Source organism: Fusarium proliferatum (assembly GCF_900067095.1).
Source record: "Fusarium proliferatum ET1 genome assembly, contig: FPRO_scaffold007, whole genome shotgun sequence".
In the NCBI taxonomy this organism is placed as follows: Eukaryota; Fungi; Ascomycota; class Sordariomycetes; order Hypocreales; family Nectriaceae; genus Fusarium; species Fusarium proliferatum.
This window is the reverse complement of record NW_022194796.1, coordinates 767,344-789,256: the sequence shown is the minus strand read 5'-3', so window position 1 is coordinate 789,256 and position 21,913 is coordinate 767,344. Positions and strand designations below refer to the sequence as shown.

The 21,913-nt window shown below is 49.8% G+C and overlaps 8 protein-coding genes across 8 annotated transcripts; 4 read left to right on the top strand and 4 right to left on the bottom strand.

Moving 5' to 3' along the window:
- Positions 1-953: 953 nt before the first annotated feature.
- Positions 954-1,302, top strand: FPRO_07941 (putative RNA polymerase II transcription factor B subunit 5; the record flags this gene model as incomplete). The annotated part of the gene is made up of 3 exons (XM_031233948.1): positions 954-972; positions 1,026-1,174; positions 1,255-1,302. 3 exons carry the CDS (start codon positions 954-956, stop codon positions 1,300-1,302), a joined length of 216 nt encoding a protein of 71 aa, XP_031083734.1.
- Positions 1,303-1,392: 90 nt separating this feature from the next.
- On the bottom strand, positions 1,393-2,314 carry FPRO_07942 (putative delta3,5-delta2,4-dienoyl-CoA isomerase precursor (ech1); the record flags this gene model as incomplete). The annotated part of the gene is made up of 2 exons (XM_031233947.1): positions 1,393-1,886; positions 1,951-2,314. The coding sequence occupies 2 exons, from the start codon at positions 2,312-2,314 to the stop codon at positions 1,393-1,395; spliced, it is 858 nt and encodes a 285-aa protein (XP_031083733.1).
- Positions 2,315-2,923: 609 nt separating this feature from the next.
- Positions 2,924-4,374, bottom strand: FPRO_07943 (putative beta(1-3)glucanosyltransferases; the record flags this gene model as incomplete). Its single annotated transcript, XM_031233946.1, has 3 exons — positions 2,924-3,494; positions 3,542-4,202; positions 4,260-4,374. The coding sequence occupies 3 exons, from the start codon at positions 4,372-4,374 to the stop codon at positions 2,924-2,926; spliced, it is 1,347 nt and encodes a 448-aa protein (XP_031083732.1).
- Positions 4,375-7,652: 3,278 nt separating this feature from the next.
- On the bottom strand, positions 7,653-10,780 carry FPRO_07944 (uncharacterized protein; the record flags this gene model as incomplete). Its single annotated transcript, XM_031233945.1, has 3 exons — positions 7,653-10,497; positions 10,577-10,653; positions 10,757-10,780. 3 exons carry the CDS (start codon positions 10,778-10,780, stop codon positions 7,653-7,655), a joined length of 2,946 nt encoding a protein of 981 aa, XP_031083731.1.
- Positions 10,781-13,764: 2,984 nt separating this feature from the next.
- FPRO_07945 (uncharacterized protein) lies at positions 13,765-16,087 on the top strand (the record flags this gene model as incomplete). The annotated part of the gene is made up of 4 exons (XM_031233944.1): positions 13,765-13,879; positions 13,965-13,981; positions 14,035-14,145; positions 14,210-16,087. The coding sequence occupies 4 exons, from the start codon at positions 13,765-13,767 to the stop codon at positions 16,085-16,087; spliced, it is 2,121 nt and encodes a 706-aa protein (XP_031083730.1).
- A 423-nt stretch (positions 16,088-16,510) lies between these two features.
- Positions 16,511-17,024, top strand: FPRO_07946 (uncharacterized protein; the record flags this gene model as incomplete). Its single annotated transcript, XM_031233943.1, has 3 exons — positions 16,511-16,577; positions 16,659-16,737; positions 16,931-17,024. 3 exons carry the CDS (start codon positions 16,511-16,513, stop codon positions 17,022-17,024), a joined length of 240 nt encoding a protein of 79 aa, XP_031083729.1.
- Positions 17,025-18,735: 1,711 nt separating this feature from the next.
- FPRO_07947 (putative ornithine decarboxylase antizyme) lies at positions 18,736-19,682 on the top strand (the record flags this gene model as incomplete). The annotated part of the gene is made up of 3 exons (XM_031233942.1): positions 18,736-18,876; positions 18,939-19,423; positions 19,475-19,682. 3 exons carry the CDS (start codon positions 18,736-18,738, stop codon positions 19,680-19,682), a joined length of 834 nt encoding a protein of 277 aa, XP_031083728.1.
- Positions 19,683-20,070: 388 nt separating this feature from the next.
- FPRO_07948 (putative bifunctional histidine biosynthesis protein hishf) lies at positions 20,071-21,767 on the bottom strand (the record flags this gene model as incomplete). Its single annotated transcript, XM_031233941.1, has 2 exons — positions 20,071-21,591; positions 21,645-21,767. 2 exons carry the CDS (start codon positions 21,765-21,767, stop codon positions 20,071-20,073), a joined length of 1,644 nt encoding a protein of 547 aa, XP_031083727.1.
- Between the last annotated feature and the right edge of the window lie 146 nt (positions 21,768-21,913).

The window sequence follows — 21,913 nt, the reverse complement described above, 5'->3', positions numbered from 1 at the left end:
GTATATGATCGATTCTCAATGGAGATGTGTGTAAGGGGCTTCTTTTACTTAGTTTTTGAGACGTTAAGAATCAAGTATCATCAAAATGATAGATTGTCAAGGTGTGAGGTCAGAGACTTTGATAGAGTGGCGTCATCTAGTAACTCCAACTCCCGACTCCAACCCTGGGGGGAGGGCAACTCTTTTGTACTTGTGCACCCTCGGCTTCTACCTTAACCTTTTACATTCGTGTGCCTCCATTACAGAGCCGCGTAGCCGATCATCCCCCACTGTCAAGGTGACTTCATCATTGTGGCTTAGTACAGCAGCTTAGATCTGGATGTATGTAAGGACCGCCGTTGAATTTCGCCGTCCGCCGATGGAGCCGGGATAAATTGGCCGCCCGTCACCTGTTCTGGCCATGATATCTACGCTGGACACAGCCCAGTCGGAGATAACAGATTGAAGAGTACCGACAGGTAAACGAGAGAACTTGGTATGAAAAGTCGAGCCCTTAGACTACAGCTTTTCAACTATGCCTTGGACTAGTGGCGTATTGAGAACGAGCAATGCCACTTACAGGGACTGAGTAATACGCTGCAACGGTCATGTTCACAACATGCCCAGCTTAGTACGAAGGCGATGAGGTAACAAACATTTGGTGCCCGGGTCCAATCTGCCACGTGATTTAGTCCAGCTTCCCAATAAAACAGCTCTGCAAAACCAGGCACAGTATAATTACGGGCTTTGCCGTTGCACAGCCGAAGGGCGAATAAACATTATTTGGAATGGTATCTGATGGTTCCATGCACGTTAGATAAATGGCAGATGGTCCGTGCGTCATGCAAGGCTCCGGTGCCATTATACTCCACCCTTTTTATGGGGGAAGCGTCAACCATAACGAACTTAAACTTCATTATCATCCTTGGAGCATTTTCTGGACCTATTGTTGCGCTTCCGCGAACTGGCCCAAGATGCCTCGTGCAATCAGAGGTTCGTCTCACACTATTTCTTGGTCACTGAGTATCCGAGCTTACCTATGCTAGGCGTTCTTATCGAGTGCGATCCTTCGATCAAGTCCATCATCGTCAGCATCGACAGTGCTAACCATGACTACATCATTGAAGATCTCGATGATGAACGCGTGGTTGTGAAAGAGACCATGGTCTCAACGCTCAAGCACAAGCTCGAAGAAGTACGTTCAATCGCTAGCATCATCTTTACCCAAGCTACTTGCGACTGAAAATGAACTTTGTTTAATTGACACATTCCCAGCGACTCAAAGAAAATCTTCCTCCTGAAGAAGAGTCCGGTTCCGAGTAAGAGTACGCTTCGAACATATGCAATCACTGAAATATGTACACAATTTCATACCCAAACGACATGCTTCTATGGTCCTTTCGAACACCTAAACTACAACTTCTCAAATCTCGGCTTCGTCTTCTTCAATCCACTCATCAACGCCAACGAAAAGTCCTTGCCTTGCACAGCCGCTGCATTCCATACTTGCGTATATCTCAAGCTCTCAGCAACAGTATGATCCCTGCCGTGGTTGAGCAGCTCCTTCGTTCCCTGTACAGCAACAGGGCTCTTGTCGGCAAGTGTGGTTGCCAGAGCCACAGCAGCCTGCACAGCCGCCTGTTTACCCTCGTGAACCTGGCTCACAAATCCTACTGATAATGCTTCCTGTGCTGAGAAGTCTCGGGCCGTGAGACAAACGTCCTTAACCCACGATGTTGAGCCAACGAGCTTGGGCAGACGTGCCAGGGTTCCGATATCAGCGGCCATGCCAATGTCAACTTCCTTGACGGCGAAGCGTGTGTTGGAGGCGCAGATGCGGATGTCAGCGCAGCAGGCGATATCAATAGCAAGGCCAATAGAAACACCATGAAGCACGCAAATGACAGCTGTAAATTTAATCCCATACATAAGTGATCCATCTTAACGAATCGTTGGACGAGTGAGACTTACGTTTCTCGCATTTCTCCATAGCGCCAATCGAGTCCTGGAATTCCTCAATGTGGTTTCTCACTACCTTTGCCTTTTTGGCGATATCCGCCTGAGAACCAGAGAGGATTCCATCATTAGATGCAGACTGCACGTCCAAGCCTGCCGTAAAGGCTCGTTCGCCAGCGCCGCTGACTACAACAGCACGAACATCTTCATCGCCGCTAAGCTGCTTGAAGACACGCCCAAACTCAAGCCATAGTTCCTGGGTAAAGGCGTTGAGCTTTTGGGGTCGGTTTATCTCGACATGAGCGACGAAAGGGTTTGGTGAGCTGACAATTATGTTTTTGTAAGATGTGTAAGCGGGAAGAGGTGTGGTGGAAGACATTGTGTGACTTCTAACTCAATTGCGAATACGTTGAAGAGAGCAGAGTATGAATGGTATTGTCAGAGTATTTATAAGGGATAAAAGAATCTCGGGCTAAACTGTGTCCCATGGGGAAGCTTGATCTTGGCTGCGACACAGCCCATGTCAGAGGTGGGCTACTGATGGAGATGCCGAGGTTCCCACCAATTCTAGCCCAGGCTTTACGGCTAACTCCAACTCACGTGCGACACGATTAACCGTTGTTAGTATACTCCGTAACGTGTACATCATTGAGGCAGCGAATATTCGTATCGGTTTAATGAAAGTCTATTGAACGTGCTTCAGCACTAAATCCTTTTAACTGAAACGACAAAGGCGGTAACCGCCCAGATAGCATTATAATCATTTCCGGGTCGTCTGCCCTGCCTGGGCTAGACGCCAATGCTCCTGTTGAAAAAATACGAACCCGGCGTGCCCAGCGCAGCGCGCCCAATCGAGTAATCAAGCGCTCTTCCCCTACATCTTGTGTCTATCATGAAAACCAAGAGGGGGGCCTAAATCATAACTCTGACCACAAGGCAATCCCCACACTAACAAGGAAAACAAATAAAGAGACGGCACGCCTGCCATCTACAGCAAAAGGGTTCCGACGAGGGTGAAGAGGGTGGCGGCAGCGGAGACGTACAGGGCACCGAAGCCAAGGCTAGCAGCGCCGCTGTCATCATCATCATCACCAGAGGCAGAGGCCGAACCTGTGGATGTGGAAGAGCCCATGGCAACGCTGGCAGTGGCAGTACCGCTATCAGTGTCGAAGTGGGATCCCTTGCCGTTGATGCCAGGGCCCTTGCCGGCACCGTCCTTCATGTACTTCTCAGCCTCGGAGGGCATCTCAGGGAGGTAGCTGGGGTCGACCTGCCAGACGGACTCGGAGGTAGGGCAAGCAACGCCATGAGAGGTCTTGGCAGCGCCGCCAGTGCCAGTGGGCATGGGGTACTTAGAGAGAGCAGACTTGAAGAGATCGAACTCCTTTTCGGTTGTGACCTTGCCGTTCTTGATTGTGACGATACCGTAGTCGTTGTCTTCGAGGGAGTACTCATACATAAGGCCACCGGAGTAGACAGAGGACATCTGGCTGTCCATCATGGGCTCAAGCTCCTCGAACTTACGTGGGCGGTTCTCAATGCAACCGTACTCGGACAGGCTGGTGAAAGGTTAGGAGAGGCCAACAGGGGTGGTGAACTGACTCACAAAATAGGGATACCGTAGTTGGTGAAGTTCTTGACCTTGACGTCCCAGCCAGAGGTCTTGAAGTCGCTGTTGCACCAGGAGTAATCGTTGAAGGCGAAGAAGTCAGATCGAACCTCCTCAGAGCCACAGTTCATATAGTGAGCGGTTTGCATGCGATTGGAGGCAACATCGGCAGCAGAGTAGCCGACAGGGACCTGGCGGAGCTTGCGGGCCTTAAGGTAGTTTCGCATATCACGAGTGATGGCCTTGACGTAGGGAGCGGACTTGTCGGTATCCTTCTCGTCATTCATGACCTCATTTCCGGAGAAGAAAGCGAGTGTGTTGTCGTACTTGGCGAACATCTCGACGGTGGCGAAAACGCTCTGAATGTAGGCGGCATTGTAAGAAGGACCGGGCTTGGCACGGTTGATGGAGTACTTGGGGTTGTTGACATCGAGAACGAGGTAGATGCCAGCGGCGTCGAGCGCACTCATGCACTCGTCGTGATCGGCCTTGTTGTCGACAGCGTAGACGCGAATAACGTTGACGCCGAGCTCCTTGAAGTACTTGATATCACGCTTGCAAACATCGGGATCGGCGAGAGGATCCTCGTTAGCTGAGGCACCACCGGGCTGGTAGTCGATACCTCGGAGGTAGAATCGGTCCTTGTCAGTCCAGAAAGCTAATTGACTGTCAACACTGACTGCACGTCCAACTCTTGAGGCAATTGACTACTAACCATTGCCAGAAACCGAGACGGCGGGGAGGGAAGCGCGCTTGCTGGGAGGCTCCTTGAGGGTAGGGGTGGCCGAAGCGACCGCCGCCAAAGCGGAGAGGAAAGCAACGGTCTTCATTTTTAAGTTGGTTGTTCGAACGGTATGGCGGCGGATTAATACGGTTCAAGAATTGTCGTTAAGAGACGATATCGAGGGTGGAAAATGATCAAAATGAGTGGATCGGGTGAGGAAGCAGAATTACAGTCCAAGTAGAAGAAAACCAACAACGAGGGAGTTGGGAAGCGGGAACGAAAGAAGAGAGAAGATCACGACCGGAGAGAAAACGACAGAAAGGCGTTAACCGGTTGGAAGGGTAGTTGAAGGAATTAAAAAATCAATGGAGGGAGGGAAAAGAAGAGAGGAGAAGAGAGCGTGATACGGAGGTTGGAATGGGGTTTTAAAATAGTAGGCACTGGAGGTGGGAAGACGGGACGGGATGGATGCCCTCCACCAGTGGATGGAGGGTGTGGTACATCAGGTACAAAGTTACAAGCCGGGACCAACTCGAATCGACAACCACAGAATGACACAACGGGATAGGATAGAACCTGGATAGTGGTGGTATCAAGGGATATTGGATTGGATGGCAAGTGATTGATCCCTGAACTGGGTTGGTATTGTAGGAGCACTCGGCATTATCTTGGTACCAACCAATCTACCTTAGGTAGGGAGAAGGGAGACGGGGTGTCTGGATAAGTACCGACTACCTAATGAGCGAGTGAGTGTTTTACGGTACCAATTGAGGCATTGGACGAACGATGCAGACTCTTCCGCTCCCATTTGGACTCCCGCCCTCGTACCAGGTTAACAAGAATGGAAACTGAGGTGGTCAGTCCAAGCGTCTAACGCCGGCCACTGCAGGCATTTCTTCCTTGGTAGGCTTGGATGGGCTTCCGTCGAATCCAAGGGGAGGCCATGGATTGGGGATTAAGCGTGGGGCACGTCCGGTCCAGTAATTTCAGTTTCCACAAATTCATGCTGGCACACCTACTAATCTCGAAGAGCCAAGAGAGCATGATGATGGGTTGACAACCAGGTCCAGCATGTCTTTATTGCGAAGCAGTACAATGCTCTTGTATGCAACTCAGTACTGTGACACTATCTTGTCGGATGAAACCAGTGTATTTGAATTGCCATCTACCGGCATTTGCACTATCGCACAGTCTTGTTGTGCTTGCACTTGTGTGGCGGAAGTCAGGTACACGAATCAATGGGCTGTAGCTGCTGTACAGAGTACACTAACCCAGGGCAGCCTATCACTGAAGCATTACCTAGATACGGGCTAGTAGTTAGACTAGGCCGGTGGTGTGAAGTCTACCGATGGATGTGTTGTCCCATGTCACTTGGTGAAGAACAAACTGTTGCAACGTCCGTAAACAAGGCGGTTATCAGTTGGTCATGAGCCCATAGGTATGTTTACTCGTCACTATAAAGAGGATCGACACAAACAAACATTTAACCATCTCGCCCTCTATGTAGGTTCAAACTCTGTTGTCATTATCCGTATACTGGATCTCACTTGTGTCAACAAACAACTCAACGCCTCTAAATGACAAGAAACTCCCAAGAGTGCTCAGCCACAAACCAAGAGTCCAGCAACTCAACCATTCCGTTTCTATGACAGGTCCAAGGCCTTTAGTACATTGGCATCACTTGCTGTGCTCTCTTTTTCGTTTCTTGGCCTGGATTTCGCTCAATGCTGAAATTCAATTGACCCACCAAAGTCGTCGTAATGCATTTTAAGCTATCGGCACACGCCTCCCCTTGCTCATGCATGACACTCCCTTTCGGCTGGAGTAAGCGCCTCCTGATCAGCGATTGGCGTGCCGCTGAAACTCGTCTCGTAACCCCCCTGAGGCTCCTTTTTTAACGGCTCCAGCTGGTGGCACCGTCCCCTCTCTCGCCTGGTTCATCATGATGCTTGGTGAAGGTTGGTCTGGGGTTGGCATTAGATGTCTGAGTAGGTACCTTCAGTGAATCGTAGAGTTCTTTTTAGTTTTATGCCTGTCACAGGTTTGGTTGTTAAGATCTAGAATGAAGACGTTCGTCTCATAACCCAGGTATCCAGGTAAGCTTAAAAGAAACTTCCTACCTGGGTATTTGTCGCTAATAACACAGACAAGAATTTCTTCCATCCATAAGTTCTCACCTGCAGATTCCAATGATCGGCAGGGGTCATTCTGCCACTCCCGTCCCGCTAAACATCAGTGGAGCCCAGGCTCTCACGTCTATGGGCCATACCGTATTATCCCATAGAAGAACAAGAATAGAAATTCGACTTCTCGTATGGCTCAGTACCTACCTAGCTTACTGAAATGCTACTGGTTGTCAAGAACCCACTATTATTTAGACTGTTTCTGTGTATTGTATCGAGGCACAGGCTAGGACAGGTAGATGCCGTACACCTTGAGTCTTAACATTTCTTCATCCTAGTTGGCATCAGTCAGTCTGAGCTCTGACTGCTAAGACTGGATTCATATGACGATGAGTTGCACTTGACATGGATTTTGCTTGGTTTATCTCCTGGACCCGTCAAATCAACCGAGGCCAAGGCCAAATTTCAATCGTCACGTCGATCACCCTGCACTGCCTCGTCCCAAACTCGTCTCTAATCCCTTATCCCTCACAACCACTCGCCTCTGCATTCTCACCGCAACGCCAATATCACATCTCGCCTGTTGCATAATTAAACTCAGGATCTGGGCGCTCGGCCAAGAATGACCCTCGTGCGAAACACTGTGGTTCTTCACAATACCAGTGGCCCTCTTTTCATCTGGTAACCTCACCTGGGGTGCGTCACATCCCCTGCCAGTACATGCACTATCTCAGAGCCAAGAAAATGCTTGGCTTTGTTTAGCTGCAATAGGAGGTTCCAAGTGACACTTTGCGTGGGGACGTGAGACCCCAACCCCAAGTGACGAAAATACTAGTGTACATTAGCAGGCTCTTTAACTAGTTGATTTTGTCACCTTATTTTCATGTCAGAAGTTTTATTACTCCCTGTGGTTTGCCTTCCTGGGTCTGCAAGAGGAAGACTGTATGATCATCATTTGAATTTTCAACTTACCTATCCTACATACATATGTACCTAAATCGACTCCAAGTCTCAATACGCCGTCTTAAGCTTGGTCAGCATTACCTCATAAGCTAACGTTAGAACACAGGTGACGGTCTAGTCAGCCTTCTATTGCATACCCTCTGTCTTATCTTAAACACGGTGGTCGCATCAGCGAGCTGTCAACTTAAACAACATTCTTGACTACATAATACCGTAAGAACTCTACACAAATAATTCATTCAACTAGGGGTATCAAAAGTGAATCCAATGGTTGTGTCTATTTAGCTTTCATCAATCATCACGTAAGCTTAAAGAGGTCCTCAACCCCTTGCCAGCTTCCCTTCGCGCGCTCCTCCCAGTAACTATCCTTTCCTGTCTTGAGCTTCCACACTTCCTCTCCCTCTGGAGCGTTCTCGACCTTGACGAACCATCGAGGCTTGTATGTCTCACCCCGCTCTTCCAGCTCTCGGCGTCGACCGCGCTGAGCTTCCTCCAGCTTTTGTTTCAGGTCCTCGGCATCATCAATTGCGCCCTGTTCATATGCACGCTGATCAGGTCGCAGGCGACAATCCGTAGGGGGCAGTTTGCCCTTCTCGATCTCTGTAATTTCGTTCAAGCTGGCAGCAAAAGTTGTAAGACCGAATGTCTGGGCAGCATTTTCCACCAGTGGTCCGACACGCCAAATCTCCTGGCCGCCACCTTTGCCTGTTGTCTTCAAGCTGTTGGTCCATGTACCTACCAAGCCGCTGCCTGTGTTTACTCCTTCGGGGTTGAAAATTTCCACGCTGACATCCTCAATACGTCCACCCCACATGCCCTTGCTCTTGAACTCAACAGCAGCCTTGTGACATGTACTGTCATTGACGACATGCATTGTGCCTACAGGCTCCACGTACTTTTCGCCCATAACTACGTTGCGCAAGAACATGGTAGCAATATTCCATGAATATCGCTCTTCGGAGCCATTTGATAGACGTAGCACAATTCGAACACGGCCATCTGTCGTGATTTCAGCGCTCTTGCCCCAAAACTTCTGGCCGGGGGCTGGTGATTGGGAGAACGACCAGTTGGCTGAGTCTGCTTGCATAGCGAGGAGAAGAGGTCGATGCTGGACCTTCTCGACCAAGAGTCTGAAACCTCCGGGCACCTCCTTTTCGCTTCGAACCAGTTCAAAGGTTTCGCCCAGTAGAGGTGTGAAGGGCTTCCGGATAGCACGCTCTTTGGCTCGACCACTGCTGAACTGCGAGACTGCAAACGCTGCGACGAACAGGAGTCTGTCTGTGGGAGAAGATTGCTTTGCAGCTTGGTTAAGTAACTGTGCGTATTCCAACTGCTCAGCCACCTTTTGGCACATAGATGACGGTTCGTTCGAGGTAACGGGCATACTGATGGTACTGAAATCTTTGCCGACATTTTTCCTGAAGAACGCGATCAAACTCGGTGCGGCTGCAGCTGCAGGTGGTATGGTTGATCTCCTGGCAACGACTTGCTCGATTGGCAGCGGTGAAAGGCTCTTTGGTTTCGTGGGGAAAAGATGAGACGCATCGTCCAGGTTTGCTGTGTCATTCTCTCCTATAGACGACACAGAAGAATTGTCTCGGAATGAATCTTCCTCCTCGTCTTCCGCCTCTTCTGATCGTGAAGCTCCGTCTTCGCTGCCATCAATTTTAAGAACGGCTGAGTTGGCATCTTCGGCATCGAAGAACTCGTCTGCTGTTGAGACAGTGTCTATACTCTTCCTTGACACGCCACCGGCGGACAAGGGCACTGGCATGCGACGGCGCTTACTATTGTTGATAAGTGTGGTGAACTCGGACACAACCGAGTCAAGGTCCATCAGAAGTGATTGACAATGGTCCTGCAGCGAGTTCTCCTCTCTAACAAGCCCCTTGGATTGTCTCCTTGAGTGGTTTGGCACATTGGCTGATATAGTTGTAGTGACACCACCTGGTGCTGGTACTGCCATAGCTGTTGGCGCTCCCAATGTGGCAGGGGATATCGCAGGAGTGTTTGACTTTCTTCTCCAGAAGGAGCGCCTTTGTTCGGGAGGGGGTGTGAAATACGTGTCGTTCTCGTCGATAGCACTAGTCGCGGCTCCAGGTGAAAGATATTGAGGACTGGTTGCTGGTGGCGGTTTTGCTTGGGCTGTGACCTCACGGGTCAGGCGTCGAAGCGCATCGCGTGTACCAACCACGCGGCTAACCAGGGATTCCACCTGCTCCCATTCCCTGTCTTCTTGAGGAGAGGACTGATGAATAGGCTGAAGCTGGCGTGTATTGATTTTCAGGTGATCATTCTTGGGAAGGTCCAGCGTCTCCAAGCCCCTTGCAACGCGGCTCGCCTTTTCGAGCGCATGTGCCCAGTCTTGGAATTCCTTATCGTTCGGGGCTCTCAAATGCCAGACTTCAGCGCCTGAATCGATGCTGATCTCTCTTCGTCGCTCATCTGCAGCGATGGCGGCTAAGCTTAGGGGAATAGCCCCTCGGAGCGCAGAAGACTTGGGATTATAGTAGTACGACAGAGTGCATGTCGAGTAGTCAAGGGAGAAGAATCTGCGAGCGTAGCCTTGTCCCTTCTTGCGACGCCTCTTGTGGAGAACACCTACATGGTAATTGCCTGAGCCAACTTCGCTACGGCCAGAAACGGAGTTCGCGTTTGCTACGGCGTTGTGACTGTGAAGACTGTCTAATGAAGCAGAGGCAACCCCGTCAAGTTTAGGGCTACTGTGCCGCCCGAGACTCGTTTGGCTGGCTCCAGCTTTCGGTGCTTGAAGATTAGGCAGATGTGATGAAGTCTGAGGAGGTGCCCCGGTAGGATATGTCATTACCACGAAAGTCGCCGTCTTGGATGTCTGTTTCGAGAACGTGTTATCGAACACGAGGCCGTACATTCCGCTCTGGTCATGATTGACCTCGTACGTGCCGATGGACACCTTATCCGCTTCGCATTTACCAATCCATCTGATGGGTATAAATCCTTTGCTTTTTAGCAGCTCTTGTGCGTTTATATCTTTCTTCGAGAAGCGGGCAGACTTCCCGTCCGAGGTACCACCCGACTCTTCAGTTCCATTATTCAGGTCCTCGGCTGTGGAAGATGCAAAAGTGGTGGCACCACTGCCGGGATGTTTGACAATGCCAAAATTGCTGCAGTCATATTAGTACACAGCTTCATTCACGGGCCTGGGAAAGTTCGCGCTTGGCGGCATAAGATGGAAGTGCGTACATGGACTTCTTGTGAGGTTGTACGCTCCACGATAGTGTATTCCCTTCATCGACTTTGACCCAGCGAACGATATACGACTAGTTCCGTGTTAGCCAGAAGTTCATGTCGATTCTATGTATGGTGCCTGGCGTGCGGCATCTGTGATGCAGGGAGAAGCGAGTGACATGCCTTGCTATGAACTTCAAGCTGTTCAATACCCGCCATTTTGTATGATACTCTAGCGGCAACCAAAGTTTTCGCGTCCGTGGAGGTTTCAAATATCGGGAAGCTCGGTAGACGAATTCGTGGTGGAGTTGATGACCTTTAACGATTGACCATGCCGGCTCGATCGATATTCAGCTTAGGTTTTTCGGAGAACCGGAAACTGCGGATTGGAGGATGGCTCTTGTTGTTGAAGAAGACAGGTTTCGACAGTGGAAGAGAGAAGTTGTGTGTGCAGGGGGTGAAAGTGGCTGGCAAGTCCTCTTATGTCTGACTCTTCTGCATACGTAGAAGCCAAGAGTTTTGCCTCGGATCCTAAAGGAGTGAAGGAGTATCCGTCTGCCGTATACGTGCGCTATACGTGGACAACTCGAGCACGTACGCACGAGGCAGCTACCCAACAACTAAGCTAGTGTTTGTATAGTCGAGTCGTGGGCTCTGTATTGGGCCGAACAGGGGCCTTGGTGGAGGGGCAGTATACGGATAGCGAGGTTTCGCCTTACTGCTGACGTTGGAAACGGGGATTCTGCAGTCGGCACAGCCACCACAGCCACTGAGAGCCACAAGTCCAGTCCTTTTCTGGAAAGTCTTTGGTGACAGGGACGAAACTGTTGCGAGGATGCTGTTCGTTTCAAGTGGACAATTCGAGGGCTGAAGTGGTTGGGAAAACTGGGCGGGCGGAGGTTGGGGATAAAAGCCCTGGCATAGGTAAGGGTGATGAAGGTGGCTGGAGGGCGGAAGAAGCTATGGACACGATTTTAATGCGAGTGGATGATTGATGATCAAATCACTGAGGAAGGAGTCAGGAATGTGGAAGCTTGCAGAGGTGGAATTTGATTAAATACGAAAACCAACAAAGAGGGCTCGCGATTACTATGTTAAGGTTCCTTGCCTCGGTAGGTTTGGTATGCGAGCGCAGCAAAGTGCTAGTTATTACACGGCATGATATGACGTTGCATTCCACTTTGTTCCGAGGCATAGGGGCTACCTCATTTCGAATTCTGGGACTGAGCTGTAACTCGTGATGTTGCTAATATACCTACGTACCTAATTACTGCTGTATCGTGATATACGTGCCACCGCTCGATTTGACAGCTCCAAGGTCTATGCGAACCCGATTTCTTGCACACTGCATTCCTACGCCAATGTTCCATTGTCCAATGTCTCGGGTAGAAGATTATTGTCGACTAGGATGATCCTCATAAATAGCTTCTCGGCCCTGAAGACTGGTCATTGCCCCACGGGCAATCCTCATTCCGGGCCTTGCCGGTCAATCCGGGCTACCGTGGACTTTCAGATGCTATTTCCGGCACGTTGATGGAGTGGTCTTTGTATATGTGTGTCTGCCCGTTGAATATGATGCAAGGCTACCCGGAAGCCGAGCATGTAACTGAGGCAGTTAGGCACAACCCTACTTCGGGACATCTAATTAGCAAAACTGTATTGGACAATTTTTCATAGCAGATAAACCAAGATGCCTACCGGGTTTGTGTTATTTCATAGGTAGTCTTGCTGGGTTTGTAGGCAATTCATGGACCATGATATGAGACGTGTCGGCAGACCTTGTTTTTGTAGAAGGCCGATGTCACAGGAACAATTCAGCATTGATATGTCAATCCTCCCCGAGCTACACACGAGGGTCCCCAGACAGATGATCAACAGTATCTGGTAACTACCTAGCCACATGTTTACATAAACCAGATAAGGCATGGCATCTCCCTTCCAACTGGGGCTTCATAATGAGGTTCGGTTGTATAAACAACCCCCTTCTGATGCCAGTATAAGTTATGGAAATAGAGTAAGCACCATCTCCGTCTCCCATGGAAGCACATGCAGGCATGGACATTTCACCTTGTTAGCACAATTATTGGAACTACAGCAATTGTGGCACTGGTTCAGAACTGCAATATACCTAAGCATTCACTATAACATACAGCAACTGATGACATTTGGCAATGAACATTGCAATGCAGTTCGTGCCATCTCATCAACGGACAACCACCCTCCCAGAGAAATAATCACAAATCGCATCTTCTAAGCCCCAACTTCCCTCGAGGTTCATCACTACTATAGGAACCGGAATCGGTTCTTAACTCAAACCCTGTCTCACCCACGCGACCTGCCCCTGACGCCTGTCGTGGAGCCAAGCACCAAAGGCCATCACGACGCTTCTACTGGTGGATGGATGAAGTGAGCCCATGCCTAACCCTACTAGTTGGGATAGACAGACGGGCCCTTAAGCAGCCAGACCTTACCTTAAGTGACTTGTGGATCTAAGCGGGCAGCGAGATGGAACTCCACTGTGGTTTAGGGGACGAGCCTACGAGGAGGAATCTCGTCAAGCTAAGCCCAAGGTCCAGGCCAAGCCAGGGGCTTTTTTTTGAGTTGGTGTTTGGCTGACCCTTATTAGGTAGTTGAAGAACTTGATAACGAAATTTCCATCTGCCTCTGGTTATGTTGACCTGTCTTTCATTTTCCTCTTTCAATTTCTGGACTCTGAATTCATGTCCAATCTCACAGTAAATCACTGAAACGCTGAGCCAGAGTGTGGCAAGTGCTTCTTCCCGCGCCTGCATCCCGACCATCTTAAAGGTACCTACCGCTGTGACCTGAATCGCACGGCGCAACAGAAAGGAAGTACCCTTTCTTGGTCAACTTTCATCTTTTCATCTCCTTCTTTTCAATCTCATCAACGACTTGAGCCGCCTCGCATCGCATTGCATCGCATCTTCCTTGTCCCTCCTTTCGCCTGCATGGTTGGTAATAAGTGCTTTTCTTCACCCGCGGCATCTACTTTACATAATTGTTTGCTTCTTTCTGCTGCCCGTCGACAAGCCCCGTCCCGGTCTCCGGCCTCCGTGCTCCAGAGCCCGATCACTGCACGAGCCCTACGAACGACTCGAGACGGTTACACTGCGAGACAGGTTCCTTTGGTACTGCGCATCTTCTAGAGATCACGAAGACTTAATCTGTCAAGATCCGCCACCATGTCGAGTATCATGAGCAAGCGCCAGCAGGCGCGGAACGAAAAGGCCCTGCAGGATCTTGTGCAGAACACCCCGGGCAATAATATGTGCGCTGACTGCCACGCGCGTAATCCAGGTATGCTCCAGATGCACAGCCAAGCTCATCCTGCGCCGGGTATACGAGATGACCGGAATTTGCTAACATCAATTGTCAACATCAGCTTGGGCTTCATGGAGTGTACGGTCCCCAAATACATACGAGAACTGATCCAATACTAATATGTTTGTTAGTTGGGCGTTTTCCTATGCATGAGATGTGCTGCAATTCATCGAAAGTTGGGTACTCACATCTCGAAAGTTAAGTCCCTGAGCATGGATAGTTGGACAAACGAGCAAGTCGACGTGAGCAACAACAACAACCCGGCGATCGTGCCCAAAGATAACCAATAGCTTACATGGTCTATAGAACATGCGAAAGGTCGGAAATATCACATCCAACAACATTTATAACCCCGAGCATCGCAAACCTCCCGTCCCGGTCGACGCTGACGAAGCGGATTCTGCCATGGAACGATTCATCAGACAGAAATATATGAATAATACTGTTAGTGGAACGGGAAAGCCTAGATCTCCTCATATAGACGAAGGGACTCCTCCGCCACTGCCGCCTAAGAATTCGAAGTTCGGATTCCGATCAGCTTCATCTATTTTCCCTCTATCGTCCAAGTCGAAGAAAGATGCCAAAACCATTACAGCTGCGCAAGGTGGACGTAGCGAGTCTCCAAGACCTCCTAATAAACCATCAAAAGTGTTCGGCGCCACCTTGGATCTTGATCAACCGGATGACATGGAGCAAAAGCTGGCTAGGCTACAAGACATGGGATTTCAGGACCCCAAACGCAATGCTCTGGTGTTAAAAGGTGTTAATGGCAACATTGAGCGAGCGATTGAGACTCTTGTGCGATTGGGTGAGGGTAGCGGTCGACCCTCACCTCTTCCTACCCCTTCACCTCGGGAACAAACTCTGCGAACATCAAGGTCTTTGACGCCTCTGACACCGAGTTCTGGGGGACTAGGACTCGGCGCAGGTCTTAGTGTACCCATCCGTTCAGCTACGGACCGTCCCACTACTCCATCAAGTGCTTCGACAAACCCATTCGATAACTTGGGAATGGCTCAGCCCCAGACGGCCCAGTCGACGGGAAGCCTTCATAACCGGAACCCATACGGCCAGACAAACCCATTCGGTGTGCCAGCCGCTCAACAGCAACAACCGACAGATGCATTCAGCCAGGCATTCCAAAACATGTCTCTCTCTCCCCAACAGCCTCTCTTCCCTCACCATACTGGAGGACCAGCACCACAGCAAGCACCTCAGGCGACAGGATACCAACAAGTAGCTCCGTCAGCGCCAACGACCCCGAGCGGCTTCTCAACTCTGGGCTTCAGTAACAACATGACATACCCACAACCAGTCCAAGCGCAGGTGACTGGATATAATCCCTTTCTAGCGAACACCGCAGGTGTAGTCCAACAACAGCCGCAACAAGGGTCTAATCCCTTCCCTCAAGTCAACACTAACCAAGCACCTGCTGGATACAATCCGTTCGCTCGATCCCCAACTCGAATCGCATCACCAAGTCTTGGCCAGATACCAGAGCAAACGCAGAGTTCGTTTCAAAACGCACCTGTTTATCAGGGATCTGCTGTGTATCAAAGCCCGGCTCCTTTAAGCCCCCCAGAAACAAGCACGAACCCGTTTTTTACAAATGCTGGTCAGCCTGTTAACTTTGCGCAACAACATGTCGTGCAACAGATGCAGAGCCAACCTCAAGCAAGCCACAACCCCTTTGTCCAGCAGCAACCTGGACAGCGATTCCCTGGACAGCAGCCTCAAATGTACCTGCAGCAGCAACAACAGCAGCAGCAGCAGTTTTACCAACCTCAAAGACCAGACAAGGCCTCGATCATGGCTCTTTTTAACAGCTACCCTCAAACGGTACAACAGCAGCCAGGTACGGTCGCGGCTCAGCCTTCATATCAGGTTCAGCAGGCCGCACAATATACTCAGCAGCCAACCATTCCAGAAAACCAGCTCCTGCAAGCTCCAATCGCACCTGCGCAGCAGCAACCAAGTGTGCCGCAGCATCTATCATCTACCACGAACCCTTTCATGAGTGGTGTGCCTTCTTCTGGAATCGCTGGTAACCCAAATGCTGCGACCACTTCCGACCCATTTGCTGCAAGGAGCAGAGAGAGCATGAACCTCGGCCTTGACCTGGCGTGGACAAATGGGCGGCACAGCCCAGATGCATTCGCAAGCCTTAGTGCACGACATGGATGATGGTACGAGACTAGAGGCAGTATTGGAATACAATATGTTCAGGATAGCACAAATGTGACATGGGAGATGTGAAGTACACTGTATGATAGTATTAACGATGGTTCTGGTTGATTGTTGGGACTATGTCATGGCCATTTGGCTGTAGTCTTTCTTTTATGTACTCCAGAGCAGGGTAATTGACTGGTCAGGATTGCTGGGGTATGGCAAACCGGCACTGAGTGAGCATTTGGAGGTTGGAAGACGGCATTGAGGATAACATGGCATAAATGGTGCGTATAGACGGAAAGACAGATGATGATAGACTTGCTGAGGTAGTCAACGTTGACTCGAGCGTTGAGGGAGTACTGATGCGATAGTCCTCCTCCTATGGCATTGGCTGTTGCTGAGTCGACTAATTTGAGCTTTGGCATTCTTGCGACTAAAATGGCTCTGTCGACACTGTTTGTGAGTGTCAAACTCTGTTGGACTGTCTCCACATACCGTTGGTCTCGTGAGTAACGTGATGCGCCCGGACAACACAAGGGATCGAATTGAGTATCTCAATTGTTGATCATGTCTCTGGCTGCAGCAGAAATGCAGCCGAACATGGATGTTTTTGGTGAGGGTCTCGGTCCGGATACGTACCCGATAGAAGCAAAACGCGGGGTTGGGTAAGTGCCTTAGTACATATGTAGTGGCACCACCGCTTTGGGAATCTAGCACATCCACCAATCAACTTACACGACAGGAGGGGGTTAATTAGGTTGCTCGGAGATGCACATTGCGCAAGGTACTTAGGTAGGTAGAGTTGGCCGAGAAAGTCCTGATGTATCTTCGAACCAGTTCCTCCTCCATTGTCAATAGGCGAGGATGGAATCATGAATGGAGACAAATTGCGTTTGGCCACAAAATCATGATCGAATCAGGTGATATGATGTGGATGTTTAGAGTAGAATAAACTGGGTTTGTGGGAAACAAGAAGCTGTAGCGGAGCCCGTATCATGCAACTCTTGACGAAGTCAGCACGCAATGTGTCTTTATTATTGACAATTGTGGCACAGCGGCAGCATCCAAGACCGAATACAGTGATTGCTGTACGGTAAAATGCGAAATAGAGGCGAGTAGGTTTTTGTGTAAGCGCTTCAAGGAACTCTTACCTTGTCACTATGTATTGTGAGATGATTGCAGAGGATTCTAGACTCTTCGGACATGAGTGGCTGACACAGTCGACGATCTCTGTGGCACAGTCTTGGAAACGTTGTGTAACCAAAAAGAATATGTATGGTGCCTCTCAAGTGTCAGAAGCCTCGAGACCCTTGCAGGCCTTGCTTCAATAAACCGATCAGAGAAGTGCTATGGTTCCAAATTATCTCAACACTGTCTACGTATTGTCATCATCACAATTGACTCTGTTACAGGTAGGTTTTCTGCCATACCCTCCCTTAGTAGTTTGTCATGCTACCTACCTACCTACCTAAGGGTACCTAGGCATGCGAAATGGAACTTACCTCACTACCAATATGGGCCCACTGGACAAGGAGATTCAAAAGTACCTATTGAGCTAATGTAGGTACCTTAAGGTAGCTGGCCGATTCCTTGCTGTAACAATCAGCATCCTGAGCTGTAACATTTAAACGCACTGACAAGCTCACTTCCAGGACTATTGTCTGGATCAGACTTGTGGCCATAGATAACTAAACACGGAATATTCTCTCTGCTAAAGAAACGAACATATCATCTCAGTTACAATCACAGTTCGGCCTCCGACCATCAACTTGTTGGTGTTTATCAACCAGTAAACTAGGCCATGTGCTACGCAGGCGTTCGCATTAGTTGCGAGACAGTGCGCCAAGTAGAGACAATGCTTATGTTGCTGAGATGATTCATATTTGCAAAGAATGGCTTGAGAATAATCAAAATGATCGTTATCATGCACTTGCTACCCATGTGAGTCGGTACGTTTGGCAGCGGATCTACAGAGTCTAATCATGTGATACAAAATGACGATATCAACGGGCATCGCATACTGTTTCTACCCATTTCTTGAGTTTGGTTGGCCTCAGCTTACCTCAAATCAGTGGTTGCCAAGATAAGATAGTCGCACTGTACCTGGCCAGGAGTTGTACCCAGCTGCAACCTGGTAGATACCTAGTACCTATAGGTAGGTTGTGGCAATCCCTTAGGTACCTAGGTAGTACTAAGGTTTCCTCCACTGAGGTGTGGACTGTGGACCGTCGACTGCCTGAGGTGTGCACAAAATTCCAGAGCCTCAGGTGAGGGGTCCACCCGAAACGCACTGTTCCTTCCGCCCCGACCGCCCCGAAGTCACCAAATTCCTGGGTTCCTCTCCTTCCTCGTTCTTACTTAACCTTACCGCTGCCCAAACACCAGAGATCTTAGGCTTACATCTACACACATACAACGCATCCGAGACATTCTCCACGAATTACTCAAGACACCGTCGCAAACTTCTTCGCACGTCTCCACAGCTTGTTCCTCCACATTCGCCTCGACACAAACAACACACAAGTTCTTTTGAAAGGATTTCCTAACCGCTGGTCTGAAGAGTCATCTCACGACACGCTATCAATCAACTTCTGCCGATCAACATCCTCGACCCTTACCGACCTATATCAACTCTAGTCGATAACCCGAAATCATCATCAGAAATGGCGCCAATGAATAATCAGAATTTGAATTACAGTAGTAATTACGGCGAGGCCGCTGCCCAGAAGGTCAACGTCCTTGCCTCTTGCTACCTCGTCGACTCTGCCGCCAACCTCAAGGGCCTCCACTACTGCACTACCGGGGTTGCAGGTATTTACTCTCCTTTCAGAACCAAACCCTCATCATGGTACTAACTCTACTACAGGGGCCGAGTGGTATTCCTGAGGTCCCTTCCTCAGGACTACCCTCCCCTCCAACAAGCCCCCCCCTCGCCGCACTAACCTCGTCTAACGAGCTCGCCCTTCTGCCCAAGAGCAAGAAGCGCGAGATCCCAGGCCGGCGCCTGGGTCGACGAGGGGGGGCAGCACTTTCGATCAGGGAAGAATGTGAGAGATTCTTTTGCGAGTCCATGAAGACGATTTTCCACGGTGAGAGGAATTCGTCCATGAATGGCTCCGGCCTGTCTGGTGCTTTTTTACCAACGCCGCCGTCCGATGACCGGCTCCCTGAACACTTCAAGCCTGTTTCTGATGACGAGCTACCTGCCTACAATGTTACCGCTTGGCTGGAGATGTGGGACTATGCCGGTGGAGCGAGCTTCCGTGCCTTTGTTGCTGACGACGGAGAGGAGAAATCTCTCTTTGTCTTCTTCGATATCGAAGGCGTACTTGGCCGAGACCTGAAAAAGGCGTGAGTAAAACTGGTTCCAATTCTTCTGTCCAATTGCTAAATACCTTGTAGTCTGATGGCACTTATCGAACTGGCTGACGGTCCTCTGGACTGTGCACATATCGTCACTTGCATAGATAGACGCATCCCTGCTGACGACGTCCACTCTTTGACAAAGAGTCTACAGTGGGTTGGCTTCGACATGGTTACTCTAGACCACTGGGCTCATGGTCTCGATGTCACGAGCAAGAAGTGGATGCTGATGGGTATGGAGCTATAGGTATCAGCGCTTTCCTGTCTTTTGTGGAGTTAGGGAGCGGATATATTTCCTTAGTTTCCGTTGTGTCATATTTCGTTCGTTAGTGTTTCCCAAGTTTTCGTCTGGAGGCTTACTCGGCGATTTGCTCTGCTATTCTTGGAGAGATCTGGTAGCATCAGGCGTTGAGTCGCAGAAAAAGTTCGACGGCCCCAAGGCTTTTGGCGCATCTCTCATTTTCTTTGGACTTTGTAGGAGCCTAAAGGTGTTTGTATCATTCTGTATCTTTCACGGCGACGACTTTCATGGTCGTACAAACCTGCTAGGTAGTTGAGACAATACTGAAGCAATCGTGTGCAAGTCAAATAGTGTCTATTATCTGTTGTTTTATTCTATCATTGATGGCTCAAGATCATTCCTCAAATTGTCTTACTTTGAGACCCCTTTCCTTCAAGTAGTCCTTTACCTGTTTAACGGTGTACTCGCCGCGGTGGAACATACCGGCCCCCAAAGCAGCATCCGTAGCAGTCTTCTCAAAGACTTCCTCGAAATGAACCGGGTTGCCAGCACCGCTGGAGGCAATGACGGGGATCTTGATAGCTCTCTTCACCTGGTTGATGAGCTCGTGGTCAAACCCAGTATTGGTACCGTCCTTATCAATGCAGTTGAGCAGGATCTCTCCGGCTCCCATTGCCTCAACGGCTTGGGCAAGCTCGACAACATCCATGTCACGAGTCTCACGACCACCCTTGATTGTGCAAGCGTACCAGCAGTATTCCTCACCCTTAGGACCAGGGAACTGTGTCTTTATGATGTTGTGACGGGTGGCATCAGGCTTGGGAACATAGACACGCTTGGGATCAACGCTCACAACGACGGCTTGGTTGCCATAGGCACGTGAGATCTGTTCAATGGCAGTATTGCCGAAGAGCTTGCGGCCTATAGAGTAGTACTCTTCAGCAGCAAGAACAGCGTCGGAGCCGATTGAGACCTTGTCAGCGCCAGACTTGAAATACATGCTCGCGATCTCAAGGGCTGAGACCTTTGTGCCGTCAGTATCCATGGTGTCACGAATGCCACCGCCGATAGTCAAGGGCACAAAGACGGTGCGAGACGTTTGACGAAGAATCTCGAGCATAGGGAGATCGGCAACAGGGCAGTCTCGGAAAGAAGTGATGTTGAGGAAAGTCACCTCGTCGGCACCGGATTCGTAATATTTCTTAGCCATCTCGACAGGCTTGCCGAGGTTTCGCACGTTGCGGTCATCACCTTTCTCGCGAACGTCGTACTGATCACCCTTTGTAACGACCAAGTCACCCTGGTCATTTGTCCTCACATCCAGACAGGCAATGACTCGCCGTGTTAAGCTGTCCTCGAATCTGATCGGGGCATTGGCGACAGCCTCGTCAACCACGGTACCAAGATTCTTTGCACCTTCACCTGTGAGGAAAGCCCGGATCGTTTTTAAACCTGCAGTGCCAGACTTTTCAGGGTGAAACTGGGTTGCAAAAATGTTTCCTTTCGCAATGGCGCCTACAAAAGTCTCGGTACCATAAGTTCCAGTAGCGACAGTCCACCCTTGGGACTCAAGCTCGCCCGGCTTGTAGGGGCACTTGTAAGAGTGAACATAGTAGTACTTGGAGTCTGGTTGAAGATCATACATGGCTCTTCCAGCTGTGAAAGCATTGTTCCACCCGATGTGGGGGACAGATTTACTTGAGTCTTCAAAACGATCCAAGGAAGCTGGAACGACTCCGAGGCCGGGGACGTCGGGGTCCTCTACAGAACCCTCAAATAGGGCTTGTAAGCCGACGCATACCGCGAAGAACGGCTTTCCATCAGCAATGTGCTTTCGAACTGGCTCAAGATAGCCAGCTTGGGACAGTTGGGACAGACAATGACCAAAGTGGCCGACACCAGGGAGGATGAGTTTCTAAAGGCGCATCAGTCATGGTGGACAAAACATTGAAGGAAGTATCAACAAACCTCTGCCTTTGGAACGTCTTCCGGTGATCTGACCCATTCTACTTCGTAGCCAGACTTCTCAATGGCATTTACCAGGCTCCTGATGTTGCCGGCGACATAGTCCAACAGGTGAACGGTGGGCATTGTCCCCTGGATATGATAGTAAATATATGAAAAAGATAGAATGTATAAGACCAAATGTGCTGCTTGGAAGAGATGAATCGTGACTGATACAACACGATGTAAGACCGGATAATTGCAGCGATAGCTAACTCTATATCGAGTCCAGA